Here is a 15,069-nt window from a genome sequence, read left to right as displayed (position 1 = left end):
AACACAGCGTCCCAGTTCCAGTGTGCTAAGCATGGGCTGCCATAATTCCAATGCAACGAAAGGCCTTGGCTTATTTAACTCTGAGATGGAACTTCATGAATATGTGAACTTATTATACTTATTTATGGATACAATTTAGTTTGAAAAATTGTGTTTCATACTTGTACATTAGCTGTAATTTGAAAGGCACACCTAGGTGTGAATGCTGATGTGCTGTTAATTTGAAATAAGGAGATAGCGATTTCTGAGCTTTTTGGTTGGTACAGAAGGTCAAAGTGCAGCGAACAGTCATAGATTAAGTCAAGGACATTGTTCACTTTCAACACTGGCAGTAACGAAAAATTGCTTGAATGTTGTTTACAAAGAAAAGAGTCAGCTAAGAGTGTTTGAACTGAGGTGATAATAATAGTAAAGTTTATTATATTCAATTTTATTCTTCTATGTCTGTGTAAAGCACTTTTATATAATCAATGTGTCTGAAAAGTGACACACAATTAAAGACGTCTTACCTCCTACGTCTCTCACCAACTGTGATGACTACCATAAACTGTTTAAAATACTATCATAAGGCTTTTTTTTAAAGCCTTATGCACACTGATTGACTTACCAATTCTTTCACTCCTTACACTTTGCTTTCTGACTGCAACTGATTGGAGCAACAATTTCTCTTTGCAAATTTCTCTCTGCAAACATATTGATTTTACACTGATTTTCTTGGCCTCATTTTAGGATTTATACCCATTTTCTCACCAATAGCCATGTGTCAAACTCAATTTGGCTGAGTCATGGCCATGCAGTAAGAGAAATGGCTGTCTGATTCAAGCAATTGAATCCTATTCCGTGTGTGTGTGTGTGTGTGTGTGTGTGTGTAATAAAATCCTGCACCCAGACTGCAGGTACTGAGTATATAGCACATTTATCCCAGTGTGCCAAACAAACAGAACAGATCCCTTCATGCACATCAGCACACTTGCTAACACAACTGCATGGAATGTGTGCATGTGAGCAATTCATCATGATTGCCAGTGTGCACAGGAGCTTCCAAACCAAAAATGCAAAGTCTTCATGTTCTCCCAGTACTCGTTAAAGACTTAGGTTACGTGAGGGCGGTGTGTAAAATGTTGCTATAGACAACAAATGGAGACGAATGAATGGAGCTCTACGCACAGCAGTCCATTTCATCAGACGTATCGGAGCAGTCTGCTTTACTGTCGCACACCAGGCTGGACTCTACACACCCACCACTGTTACACACAAAATCTGTGGCTGCAGGGCAGGATCCAGGATGTACGGTACCTGACAGACAGAGAGACAGACACACACACACGCATACACAACCACATATACACACACACACACATATACACACGCACACACACACACACGCACATACACACACAAACACACACACACACACACATATACACACATACGCACACACACACACACACATACACACACACACACACACACGCACACACACACACACATACACACACACACACACACACACACACACACATACACACACACACACACACACACACACACACACACACACACATACACACACACGCACACACACACACACATACACACACACACACACACACACACACATACACACACACACACACACACACGTGCACACACACGCACACACACACACATTGGACGTGCCGGGTAAACAAATTGAGCTGGTGTTCCAATATGTAGAACTAATATATAGAACTTATTATTACAGTGAAAGCTGTGCGTGTGTGTGTGTGTGTGTGTGTGTGTGTGTGTGTGTGTGTGTGTGTGTGTGATATAGTTGCCAGAATCCCAGTCCTTAACACACATGGTTGCTCTAATTACCACAACCTGCCCAGAGGACAAATACAATTTCAATGTAGCATCAGACCAATTTTCAAAGAACTCTGACAAGGAGCTAAAACTTAGACACAACTATTCAATTTACCCTCTTTACAAATGCATATAACATGATGTCCCTATGAAATCACGCTGAACCTTGCCGGCCATCAACTCTCTCTCACTCTCTCTCACCAGAACAGTAGGTATTAGCCGTCTTCTCATTAACTACAGTCAGCTCCGCCAGTAGCTCACTGGCATGTTCTTTCACGGGTCAGTGCTGTGAAACTAAACTACAATACCTATATTCACATAGCACATTAACTCTCGCCACTGGACCAAACCTTCCTACATCACCCATTAGCCTTTTACAGGCAATCTTATACTACTTTACCCAGTCAGACCTTTTAAGGCAATCATACAAAACACCGGCGCACGTCCTCTAGAGGAGCTCAGACCACATCTAACCACAGGGAGCAAAAGTGTCTACGTTTGAGCTGAGAGTGAAGCTTCGCTCCATGGCAGTGGAACAGCAGTGCACTATGGGAAATGGCAATCGTTCAAAAGCAACAGCCTTAGACAACTCTCAGTTTCTATTGTTACTGAGGGGTTTTTCATACTGACGTTACAGATTTTAGTAGTTATCTCACACACACATAAGGGATGAATATTAAAGCAGCTCTGATGAGCCCTGCTCTCACAATGTTGTTAAATGCCTCTCTGATTTTACTGCTAGGGTAGGAGGACAGTGAAGGTGATGCATAAAAAGAAAAAGAGAGTGACAGAGAGAACAAATGGGAGTGCGTATGTCCCCGTGGACCACTGCTTGCAGAGAGAGAGAGAGAGAGAGAGAGAGAGGGAGAGGGAGAGCGAGAGAGAGAGAGAGAGAGAGAGAGAGAGTGAGAGGGAGAGAGAGGGAGAGAGAGAGAGAGGGAGTGAGGGAGAGAGGGAGTGAGAGAGAGGGAGAGGGAGAGAGAGAGAGTGAGGGAGAGTGAGAGAGAGTGAGAGAGAGAGAGAGAGAGGGAGAGGGAGAGTGAGAGAGAGAGGGAGAGAGAGAGAGAGAGAGGGAGAGAGAGAGAGAGTGAGGGAGAGAGAGAGAGAGCGAGAGCGAGAGAGCGAGAGAGAGGGAGAGAGAAAGAGTGAGAGAGAGAGAGAGTGCGAGAGAGAGGGAGAGAGAGGGAGAGAGCGAGAGCGAGAGAGCGAGAGAGAGGGAGAGAGAGAGGGAGAGTGAGAGAGAGAGAGAGAGAGTGAGAGAGAGAAAGAGAGAGTGAGAGAGAGAGAGAGAGCGAGAGCGAGAGAGTGAGGGAGAGAGAGAGAGAGTGAGTAGGACAACAGTCCTGGGAGACATAACGGATATGCTCTACATCACCCAGGGCTACATCTTACAATATGTTCACAGTTACCTAGTTATAAGATCTTTTTAGCTGCCATTAATAGTGTTATTATTATTATTGGTTGTGGTGGTGGTGCTTTTGTTGTAATTGTTAGCTATATTTTTACTGATATTACTTTTATTAATGCAGCTAATAATCAGCGTTTCTAATCAGTGCTTCTGAAACACTGTGCTTTGCACAGCTGAGCCAATAAAGCCATCTTGGCTTGGACTTGACTAGAGAGAGAAAGAGAGAGCAGGAGAGAGAGAGACACAGAGAGAGAGAGAGAGAGAGAGAGAGAGAGAGAGAGAGAGCGAGAGAGAGAGAGAGAAACAGACTATGTGTTAGTGAGTAGGCTGGAACATCTACCTCGTACCTCTTACTGACCACTTTATTATGTCCAACTAACTTAACTGATATTGCATATTCAGAATGTGGATTTAGAGGTACATATTTAGAAGTGTATATTCGGAGGTGTAGACTTAAAGGTGTAGCTTTAGAGGTGTAGCTTTAGAGGTGTGGATTTAGAGGCATGCTGTACTACTACTGTAGCCCATCTGTTGCCATGTGCAGTTTGCCAGCCACCTCCTATCCCATTGGTTACTGCTAAATCTCTCCACCCAAGCCCACTGCTGAGCATTTGGGTGGCAGACTGCTTGGGCCATGCTCAACCCAGCATGGACACTGGAATGGTAACGGTGCGGTTATTGGTGGTGTGCTGGTATGTGTGTACCTGTACCAGCAGAGCAGCTGTGTTTTTTTTTTTTTTACACTGTCATTGCTGGGGTGGTTTTCTGCCACCTAAACATTTCCGTTTAGCAGCATTTCTCTTTTAGAAACACACCACCCAGGCAGGGGTAGATGACGGCTAATACAACGGATGTAAATGTTCGAAATAGTCAGTTTTTCTTATACGTGTGTTGTCTATGTACATCTGCGCTATCACAAGGCATGCATGTCTGTTTAAGCATGTACATGGACAATACCATACCTAAAAATAGATGGAATTAGTTTATTAGACACACCTTCTCCATATTTGTATTTATTGGCTACCAATCCTATTTCAGTAACTTCTGTGCACTCCAAAGTTAATTAACTGATTATAATTAACTGATTATAATGAACTTTTCTTCTTTGAACAGTTGAGACTTGTTTTCATGTATGACCTGTTTTTCTTGCTCATTCTATTTTTTTTGTAAAGTTGATGTCTGTAGATATTATTTATGAAACTATATTAGTTATCTGTTAACAAGAGGGACCTGCGAGTATCCAGGGGTATATAAATGTTTGGCTGGCCAAACTGGTAACTTCTGCTTATTGCTGTAGAAACATCATTAGGTTCTGCACAGTACTGTCCTTGGAACAACACAAAAGCACCTTAAAATAACTGAGTGTACCACATCCAACCGCAGTATTTACTAGTGTATTTACAGTAAATATATATATGAGGTGAATGTCACCAGTAACTGTCCTTTGGTCAAACCAGTACTCCTCTGATCAGAGTGGCTCTGATGCTCACACATGTAGAGGATGTGGCTGCTAGTTATTTCATTTTGCAGCTGGTATCCGTAGCCACTCGTGATGAATATCTTACCGAGATGGTTCAGGCCGATACAGAACAGCAGCAGGGACAGGGCATCTCCTTGGTAAATCCTACACTCGATGGTGGCTTGTGCTATTGATCTGAAGTTGGCCACTAGGGTTTTCTTCCACAGCCCCACTGAGAGGTGTGTTAATGTTATTCAACATCAAGCATTCCAGCATCCATGTGTGCGGAATCTATTGAAACATAGGCTTTCTTGTACTCAATCCAGGAGGTGCACAGGTTGGTCTGTCTGGTCTTACAGTCTTCAGTAGCTGGTGTTTGGCTCCTCTGGTGTTCTTCTCAATGCCTTTCTGGGCCCTGCTCATGTATTGAGCCATGTGCCTATTCACCTTAGCCACAAATGATACCTGACAAGATCTTCCATGCTGTGCAGAGGCAGGTTATCGGCCAGTAGTTGGATGAAACTGCCCTTTTCTGGGGTCCTTCAGCATCCAGACTGTCCAGCCTTCAGTTAACTATTCAGAATGGGTTCAGTCCATTAGCAGCTGGTTCATTTGTGCTGCCAGATGTTCATGGAGTTCAGTTCAGGCCTGGAGCTGTCCAGCTTTTCATATTTGATACCGTTTTTGGATATCTGCTAGTGTAATGGGTCCTGTTCATGGAGGTTGCTGTGGTCTGCTCTCAGGTTCATCAACCACTGGGCATTGTTGTGTGATGCCTCCTTCTCCCATATGCTTTTCCAGTATTGTTCAGTCTCCAGCTTTGGTGGGTCTGTTCTTGTGTGAGAACATCATCAACATGTTAATCTTTCCTCGTTAGTCTCCAAGGCCTCAGGTATGGACAGCTTGTACTTCTCAGGTACCTTCATCAAATATTTCTGCATTGCTGATAGCTGGCTAACTTCTCTCTGTGTTGCTCTTATCTTGACAGGATGGAAATTAAACCCCTTTTCCCCTGGTCAAGTTTGGCTGAAATAGTTAATAGCACATCTTTCTCTCAGCCAATTAACAAAGCGATAAGATATTTTTATTAGGCACCACTGAGAACTACCCAAGGGTCTTGATGGTCATGTATCTGCATGAACATCAACCCAAAGTGAGACTTGGGGGAAATTAAAAGTTGTAATCTGAAGAGTGTCAAATGTGTTTGTGTGCGTTACACCAGATGGAAACCAAGCTCTTTTCATTCTCTCTTTGTGCTGGTCGAGCTCTCAGGCAGTGTAATCCCAACAGTGTTGTAAAGGTGCTTCTGTAGCTCACCAGGTAGAGGAGTAAGGAGTGCTAGCAAGTGTGAGGTCAAGGTCTGGTTCTCAGGGAGCACCCTGTCACATGAACTAGGATAAGGGTGTCTGCCAAGAGCTAAAAATGTAAAGGTGCTTCGAGGCTCTGTCCCATCCTATTTTAAAGTACACGCCTTACCTTATACTGTACAGCATGTCAAACCATCACCCCTCCAGACACAGGGAAGACATTCCTCAGGACTCTTTTCTGTACTAGCACCCACATGGTGGAATGAACTCCAGCTACCCAATGGTACAGCCGAGTCCCTTGCGGACTGAAGACCGTAAGAATAAAGTCCCACCTCTTCAGTACACATTTAATGATCCCTAGCCGTGTCAAGACACCTGACTAGGCAGCCCCAATCCATTTAGTTCTTTCCATATACGTACATTTAAAAAACAGAAAATTGAATAGGTCTATTTTTCCAGGAACCCCTGGTCCCGCCCCGTCTGATAATTAAGTGGCGTGCTGTGTGTGTGTTTGTGTTTTTTCAGGACAGAAACATGCCCCGCCTCCTGCTCACTGCGCGTGCAGTCGTTGAACTCCAGGTCGTCCAGTGCTGCCCCGCCGCTGACGTCTCTGGCACGCTCCGCCTCAAAGATGAGCTCAAAGTTCCTGAGGTTCCTCAAAGGCACCTCGGCCCTCCTCCACACAGGCATGGTGGTCTGCTCCATCCACAGCTCCTTCACCTCTCGTTGCATCTGCCCAGCCATATGACACACAGGAAACAGTGTGGCGCACTGTTACAAATCAGTACTAAAAAAACCCAGTCGTTCTGGAATTGGGCTTGGACCATTTAAGAGACTGGAGCACTTAATAAACTTAACATTAGCCACTCTTTACCAGAAGGTCCAGTTCTAGTCCTGAAGACCTACCACTTTTCAGGGTTTAGCTCCAACAGACTCGGTTGTATTACGCTGGATACTACTGATGACTTTATCTGAAAGCAAAGGGCAGATCTGGGCCACCCTTCCACAGTGAACTGTGGTTAATAACAAACCAGCTTGCTCATGCACTTTCCAAGAATGTGCGTCTTCAATGTAGTTAGTGTGTCAAACTGTGCCATAAATGTGGCTTAGAAGATTGCTTCAGAGCTGACTGCTCCATATTGTAACATCTGCTGTCTCAGGAAGCGTGAAAATCAAGTGCACCTCCTGCTTCTCTAAAATGGTTCATTACATTAATATTAGTTACTGTAATATAACTGTGCAACTCCCATTTGTGAAGTGGCACTAGTTCTTAACACTAAGGCCCAGAGACCTACAAATCAGCATTCACAATCACTATAAAACCTTTGCCAAAATACATATATAAAACAAACCATTATAGATAGTATTTAATGTCTTTTACATGCACATGCACAAGCACATGCACACATGAGTTTTGTATTACTGTCTAAATCTTTTGGGTGTGTGAAGAGTTTAGTGTCCACAAAGAGCCAACAAACCCCCCGGCCCCAAACACACACTCCGACACATAGAATCACATATACTTTCATGCTTTTGAGAAGGAGTTTCCACAAGTCTATTGATGAATGAATTTACATATACCTATGCCCAACTTTAATTTCAGTAACTACACTAAAATAATTTGGTTAAAAGTTAATTTCTAATGTAGTTTATGCAAGATGCAAACTACATACCAGCATTGTTTTCTCTCTCTCTCTCTCTCTCTCTCTCTCTCTCTCTCTCTCTCTCTCTCTCTCTCTCTCTCTCTCTCTCTCGTTCAATGGGCCCACATTGAAATATTCATCATCTAGTTAGCACACAATTGTTCTCCCATCAACTCCTCCCTATGCTACAATTGTCACAATCCTCTCTCTCGCTCCCTCTCTCTCACACACACTCACACACTCACACACTCTAATACTTAATGTATTACAGGCACTCATTTGGAGCGGATCGCTGCTTGAAGTAAATTGCATCACAGAGCTGATCCATATGTGCCTTGTGTGTGTTTGTGGGCATGTCTGTGTGCGAGTGTCCGTCTGTGTGTGTGTGTGTGTGTGTGTAGGTGTGTGTGTGTTTTCTAGTTTATGGACAGATCACATTTCATCATACCCGTCTTCCAAACTTCTAACCTTCTGACTTAGCACAATTTAGCTGATGTATAATCTACAGTAGCACATTGTTATAGACAATAGTCTTCAGAATAAATATTTGATTTGGTATCTCATGATTAAAAACAAGCATTTTCCAGGAATCATTAAGAACCATTCACTTCACAATTAAGTCCAAAAAGGAATGTGGACACAAACTTGAATTAACAGTCCACTCGTTAGTTTCTTAGCAGATTACAAGAAAGATTTTCAGTGATCACCTCCTCGTTTCTTGACCATCTTCTCGTCACATTTTCGAAGCCACTGCCTTCATAAAACACTACCAGCAGAGTTCATATGGTACGATTTTTGATTTGCTACTGCAACAGTGGGATCTTAATGTAGCTATAAATTCTGAAGCCATTTTATACAAGCTGTTTCATTAACTCATTTGCTTTTTATGCATTTTGAATTCTGGGCCCAGAAGTGCCAAAGACTTCCTTATTTGTAAATTAGCAACAAAGTTTTCAACTTACATAACCTGCTTGACAACGGGAGGAAAAAAGCTCCCTATTAGTATCATCTATAAGGCTTTTACTGTACTTTTTAAAAATTTGCTTATTTCCTCACAAACGGTACTGCTTCAGATTCACAAAGGCGCAGACGAGTATAACTGCCCAGATCAGGGCTCTGTGAGGCAGTTTTCTGCTGCCATAAATTTCAGTCCGAAGGCGTAAAGCTGTCGATTTTTTTTGCTGGCTTCAAACCGTCTTGCCCTCTACTGTCAAAGGAGTCTCCGAAGTGGCACTACGGCAGTTGAAATGAAATGACGCATCAGATCTGCCGGGATTCCTCTCCATCACGTCAGTCAGCGCGTGACATGTTTTGTCAGTTGATTGTTGGAAACTACTGAGCTGACAATACAGAGTGACGAAACGAGCTGATGATGTCAAATACTAGAGAACATTGCCGTGTGGGTGGGAGGTCTGAATACTAAACACTAAAAAGAAACCAAGAAACTGGAACAGGTTGCATGTTGATAGCTTGGCTGTTTCGCATAGTGAATGCCTAGGTTGAATCATTATCCTACAGTCCTAATGTTATGGATTGACTACTTTATAGCCTACATATCATAAACTGAAACATTTTTCATTCGTTGTTTCTCACATTTTATCTCCGTGTGAAGACAAAGTGCTTCATTGGCCCCTTTGCTGTGAAAAGACAACTACATTCACAGACAACCCAAAAAAGATGAGTCATCTTATGTAATCAGTGACACAAATCAGAATTTCATATACTTTTTTACCAGACACATTCTTAATCACACCTCTGCTTAATAAATTCTTGTGCCATGTTCCTCCAGTTTAATCTGGAGCCCATTACATTCATCCAATGCACTCTGGACTGCCAGCATACCTCAAAGCATATTATTAAAATGCTTTCGAATTTTTTTCGAGTTTGTGGTCAGCTATGCGTCATCCATTTTCAATCACATTTCCTGGTGGGAAGTCCACACCGCTTGGCGGCGGAGGGTGGGAGATGGCCCTCTGCAGTGCCTCGAACAGTTTCACAGCGCGTGGAGAAGGTAATTGCAACAGCGTGGCTGCAGGACAGCCGATCCGTCAGCCCGCGTCTCAGGCCGACCTGGTGAGGAGGGCGAGGCAGTGCAGACGAGCTTAACTATGGATAAACACCGTGCAGAACCCTAGGCACACTTACACGTGAGACTGAGGATAAACACCGTGCAGAACCCTAGGCACACTTACACGTGAGACTGAGGATAAACACCGTGCAGAACCCTAGGCACACTTACACGTGAGACTGAGGATAAACACCGTGCAGAACCCTAGGCACACTTACACGTGAGACTGAGGATAAACACAGTGCAGAACCCTAGGCACACTTACACGTGAGACTGAGGATAAACACCGTGCAGAACCCTAGGCACACTTACACGTGAGACTGAGGATAAACACCGTGCAGAACCCTAGGCACACTTACACGTGAGACTGAGGATAAACACCGTGCAGAACCCTAGGCACACTTACACGTGAGACTGAGGATAAACACCGTGCAGAACCCTAGGCACACTTACACGTGAGACTGAGGATAAACACCGTGCAGAACCCTAGGCACACTTACACGTGAGACTGAGGATAAACACCGTGCAGAACCCTAGGCACACTTACACGTGAGACTGAGGATAAACACCGTGCAGAACCCTAGGCACACTTACACGTGAGACTGAGGATAAACACATCAGACCTTTTGTTCCTGTCTCGATAGGAAAATACATGCAAATGTGTAATTTCACTCTTTTGTGCGTGTGTGTGCGTGCGCGTGTGTGTGTGCGTGTGCGCGCGCATGTGTGTGTGTGTGAGTGAGAAAGTGTTCATCTCCAGCACCTACTCACTAGATCATTTCACTCATGACTTTGTCAAAACTCAGGCAAAGCTATAATTGCAATAAAACAAATATTTGCCACTGCCATTCCTTTAGTGCTGCATAGCTGATTCATATCTGTACTCATCACCCTGTTCATCAGCCTGTATTTATAGCTTTTCACCAAGCCAGCTGCTCCGGTCATCGTTTGATAGCTCTTCTCCCACTCGCTCATTCACTTGCGTGTTCTCTGCTTCACTCTCTCTCCAATCCATTGAACCAAATATGTCTTAATACACATATGCAACACTCACAAAACCCAGGAAGGCTTGCAGTGTAAGCTCTGTCTACTAGCTGAGCCAAGCCCATACTTTAGAAGGTGAGAACATTATAATAAGGCCAGCGACATAAGACTATCGTCAGCTGGGTTTTTATTACAAACTAAACAGCATGAAATGTGAATGCAATGAATGCGAATAAGAGCAGGATGAAAAGGCATTGTAGAGGTAGGAACAGAGAGATAGATCCATGTAAAGAGCAGGTATACAGGTATTCTCATTACCGAATATCTGTTATTGTCCGTTATTCAGATTGTCACAGTAATCAGCAGGTGAATGTGCATGAAGGTTTACAGGAATATATTTCACTGAATAAAACACACACACACACACACACACACACACACACCACACACACACACACACACACACACACACACACACACACACACTTACTCTCACATTAGCACAAAAAAGTCTGATCTTAACTAATACCTCTATGTACCATTAAAGCAAAGTTAAGACAAAAGTAGACAATAATTCAGTCCATCTGCTTAAAGAATAATGACCTTTTGCAGAATATTCCCTCCATAAAACATCTCTAAAATGCTTTTCTCTTAACACATCTCTCAGTCACACACACACACACACACACACACACACAGTCTGAGAGTGACTCTCTCCTAACCGCAGGGCCAGATGGTAGGAAAAGGCTACTCTGGTATATGGGTGACCAGACGACCACACAGACAGCTGGCATCTCTCTACCCTCTGTACAGATGGTACCCACCAAGCATCAATGCCATGGCATTGCCTGTGGAGCTTATATACCACCCAGAAGAATGAGGGAAGGAGAGAGAGAGAGAGAGAGAGAGAGAGAGAGAGAGAGAGAGAGAGAGAGAGAGAGAGAGAGAGAGAGAATGTAGAGAAGCTTCAAAGCAACTGAAAGGATTTTGTATTATCTGTGTGTATAGAGGGCTATTTCCAGTGAGACCATAATGATCTATGATGTATCAACTGCTTCATATAAAGAACATCCTGTGTGTAAAACATACAGTCAAGATAGCCGTGACTGACTTGAAAATGTTTTTTCTTCCAGTAAATGTTTTTTGAAAGTTTTTTTTTCCTCTCTTGGGGTCACCTCACGTGCAACTGAATGACAGATGTTCGGATTGTGCGCTGCACATAGTGGTGAAATATGCCTAGCTCCATCATTTTCTCATTTAATCCATGGTTCATGTCATTTTTAAAAAGTTTAATTCTGCCTTTCATCTGGGACTCCTGGACATATTACCTTTAAGAAGAGACGTATGACTCCTGTTGCCTTGTGGGAAATGTAGTACCAAAAAGACAGTTTGCAGGTTGTGCTAGACTCTTTCCATACTGAACTTCTCATATGAGCTTTATCCCCCTTTAAGCCGACTGGAGTTGCTGCCAAGTAAATAAAGTGACCTGAAAGAGAGAGAGAGAAAAAATGCATTACTCAATATTGGGTCCATGTATGAAAACTCCTGTAGAAAATAACTGGACTAACATAGTCCCAAAAGCATACGCTTTTAGGGTCACACTTCAGACACAGCAGCACAGTATATAATGAGTAATGAAAATCCACATAAATGCACAGCAACGTTTACCAGGGTTTAGGAAAATTAGTAGGAGAATCAGCAGGGGTTAAATGTGTACTCACAAAATGGTTCGTCCTGAGTACGGCACATTGTGCTGTAACCAGAGTGGCTGTGAAGTCTGAACATAGCCTCAACTCACTTTTATCAAGATTAATCCAGGTCATTTGTGTTACACTTTCAGTTGATCGAATCTTATTATGTAGCATGTTGTGATCAAATCATCTAACAAAGCATGCTTGGTAAGCATAGCCTATGGAAGCCTATGAAGGACACTAAGCTATGTTTATATATGTACAAAACAGTGTTCTCGTCAGGCTTGTTGACTGATATCCAGGATTTCCTTGTGTGTGTGTCTGTGTGTGTGTGTGTGTGTGTGTGTGTGTGTGTGTCTGTGTGCGTGCGCATAACGATCTGAGGGCAAAGGTCTTACCATTTTCATTCATCAAAGTGTGATCATGTGGTGGTCTAATTTTCTGGGCAGATCCTGTACCCAGATTCCAACCAAAATGCTCCACCTGAGAACTCTTCCAACCACACAGCCCATGTTCAAAAGAGCAGGACGTGCCACAGTCTTTTTCGTCAGTGTTATCTCCACAGTTGTCAGTGAAATCGCAAGACTCATCAGCCTTGTAACAGCCACCACTGACGCACTGAAGTAACCCTAGCGGACAGGAGCCTGCGGAGACACACAGCCACATGCGCAAGTGTGTAAATGAACACAAGCAGAGAACGGCCCAGGCAGTTAGCAAAAGGAAATGCCCACACATTTTGTCAATTACACACAGTAAAATAAATAAACGAATTAATGAAAAGTTTGGAATGTATACAAAAATACACATGTGACTTTGCAGTGATAAGTTGACGACTGCACAGTGTGTGTGTTTGTGTGTCTGAAGGATCGTGGGCTGGAAGTGCACTGCAGGCATGACGAACTGTGAGGAAGAGAATAGGAGTCTGTAAATCACTGAATGAAAGAACAAATAAATCATCAAATCATTCCTTCCTCTGCCGGGAGGGGGATGGGAGGCCCCGGGGGCTAGAAGCAGAAAGAAGGTCTTTTAACTCACCCCCACAGTCTGTTTCATTCCTTTCTTGGAGAATAAGTCCATTACTCCAGAGAGTCCTGCTAAATCAGTCTAGAAGCCAAAACTGTAAACATACGAGCCGGTATATAAAGAGCATGATGTTCGAGTAGAGACAATGTTCAATACTCTACAGGCAATGAGACAGGCTGTTATAACCGCCTCACTCAAGGGTAAAGAAGGGAACAGCAGCTGGCCGTGTAAAATGTGCTTCATCTGGATTGCGTGATTGCTCAGTTCGACTGGCTCTGGAACGTAGTGCGTGATTAAAACTCTGGGCCTGCTTAGTGTGCACGATGACTGAATATGAGGGGCTCGGGGACCCTGCAGAGAGCGCAGACCTGCAGTGCGCCAGGGCCGTGTTACCCCACAGGCAGGGTCCTGCTTCTCTGAAGCAAATGGGTCCCCGGTCGCAAATATTGTCAGGATAGTCTTTGAACTGACAGAGTTGAAGAGTAGCATGGGGTCGACATGCTCGGGTTTTTGAGTCTCCCAAAGCTAGGTACCAAAAGTAGGTGGAGAAAACATAAGAACACACATGCATGGAAGAACTGTCTTGGTGTAATGGGTGGAGATAACTAGTTAATACACTCCTGCACTGTTAATTAAAACACTGCGGAGATCCCAAAGACAAACTCATGGAGTCTATCTAACCTAACTTTGCTCTAGCATTGAAAATATAAAAATGAATTAATAATGCTTGGTACAAATATTCTTAGTTTTAGTCAAAATATAGCTAGTTGGCTATTTATATTTCATAAGCAGCCTTGTTCAGTTCTAGTTAAGGGGGTTCATCTCATTGCATATTCATACTGATTAGTTGCAAAGAGGCTTTGACAGGTATACAGTCCATCCAACCTGCTATAGCTAACTGAAAAGTGACTTAATTAATGATGCTGTCATTCATCACGTAGCCAGTTCATTACATACTGGTCTACCATAAGGGGCGGGGTCAGAAGTAGGATGCTAATGTAGTTTTGTAAGGGGCTGGGTCAGAGGCTGGACCCATATATGGGTTTGGTATCTATATTTAAGACGAACCAGTTTTCAGCTGTTTTCAGTTTGCGTCACAGGACAGTTCAGAATACAGGAAATATCAAGACGACGATAAACAGGGCTTAGATGCTAACTTAAAAGCAAAAAAGTCAAAAAGACTTTATAATCATTCCTCTGTAGAGGCTGTATACACTGGAACAAGTTTCTTCAAGTCCATGGTGCAGGGCTAACGTACACAAAGAGATGAAGTACACTAACGCAGAGATGACAAGACATGGGCAGGACTTCTTAAAAACACATAGGTTCAAACCATTCCAATATTTCTTTTTCTTTTTCATTTTTTGCATTATGTCCATAAGAGCGGAAAACAATACAGTGAGAGACATAAGTTTTCCTTGACACGAAACTGGAAATAATCAAACCACTGGGGACTTGCATGAAATGCATGAAGCTTCTGTCTCTAGTCTTCAATATTTATTCAGTCGGTACAGTAGCCTAGACTTTGTATCTTTATTTACACATTTTTAAGGCACAATTCCAAGAAATGTGACAAGAAAGATATTTTACCCTGACGGATAATTTACAATAAAGTGCTAGTAAAAACGCAAAAGTAGGCTA

At 43.1% G+C, this 15,069-nt stretch overlaps 1 protein-coding gene across 1 annotated transcript in view; it reads right to left on the bottom strand.

The window, feature by feature from the left end:
- The window catches only part of malrd1 (MAM and LDL receptor class A domain containing 1), a 51,328-nt gene that overhangs the window by 10,155 nt on the left and 26,104 nt on the right, over positions 1-15,069 (bottom strand). The window contains 4 exon segments of the mRNA XM_035519947.1: positions 1,168-1,296; positions 6,574-6,751; positions 12,043-12,200; positions 12,804-13,049. Coding sequence (XP_035375840.1) covers positions 1,168-1,296; positions 6,574-6,751; positions 12,043-12,200; positions 12,804-13,049 — 711 coding nt within the window.

Source organism: Electrophorus electricus, chromosome 19, assembly GCF_013358815.1.
Source record: "Electrophorus electricus isolate fEleEle1 chromosome 19, fEleEle1.pri, whole genome shotgun sequence".
Classification (NCBI taxonomy): Eukaryota; Metazoa; Chordata; class Actinopteri; order Gymnotiformes; family Gymnotidae; genus Electrophorus; species Electrophorus electricus.
The sequence above is the reverse complement of the archived record's forward strand: the minus strand, read 5'-3'. Positions and strand labels throughout refer to the sequence as shown.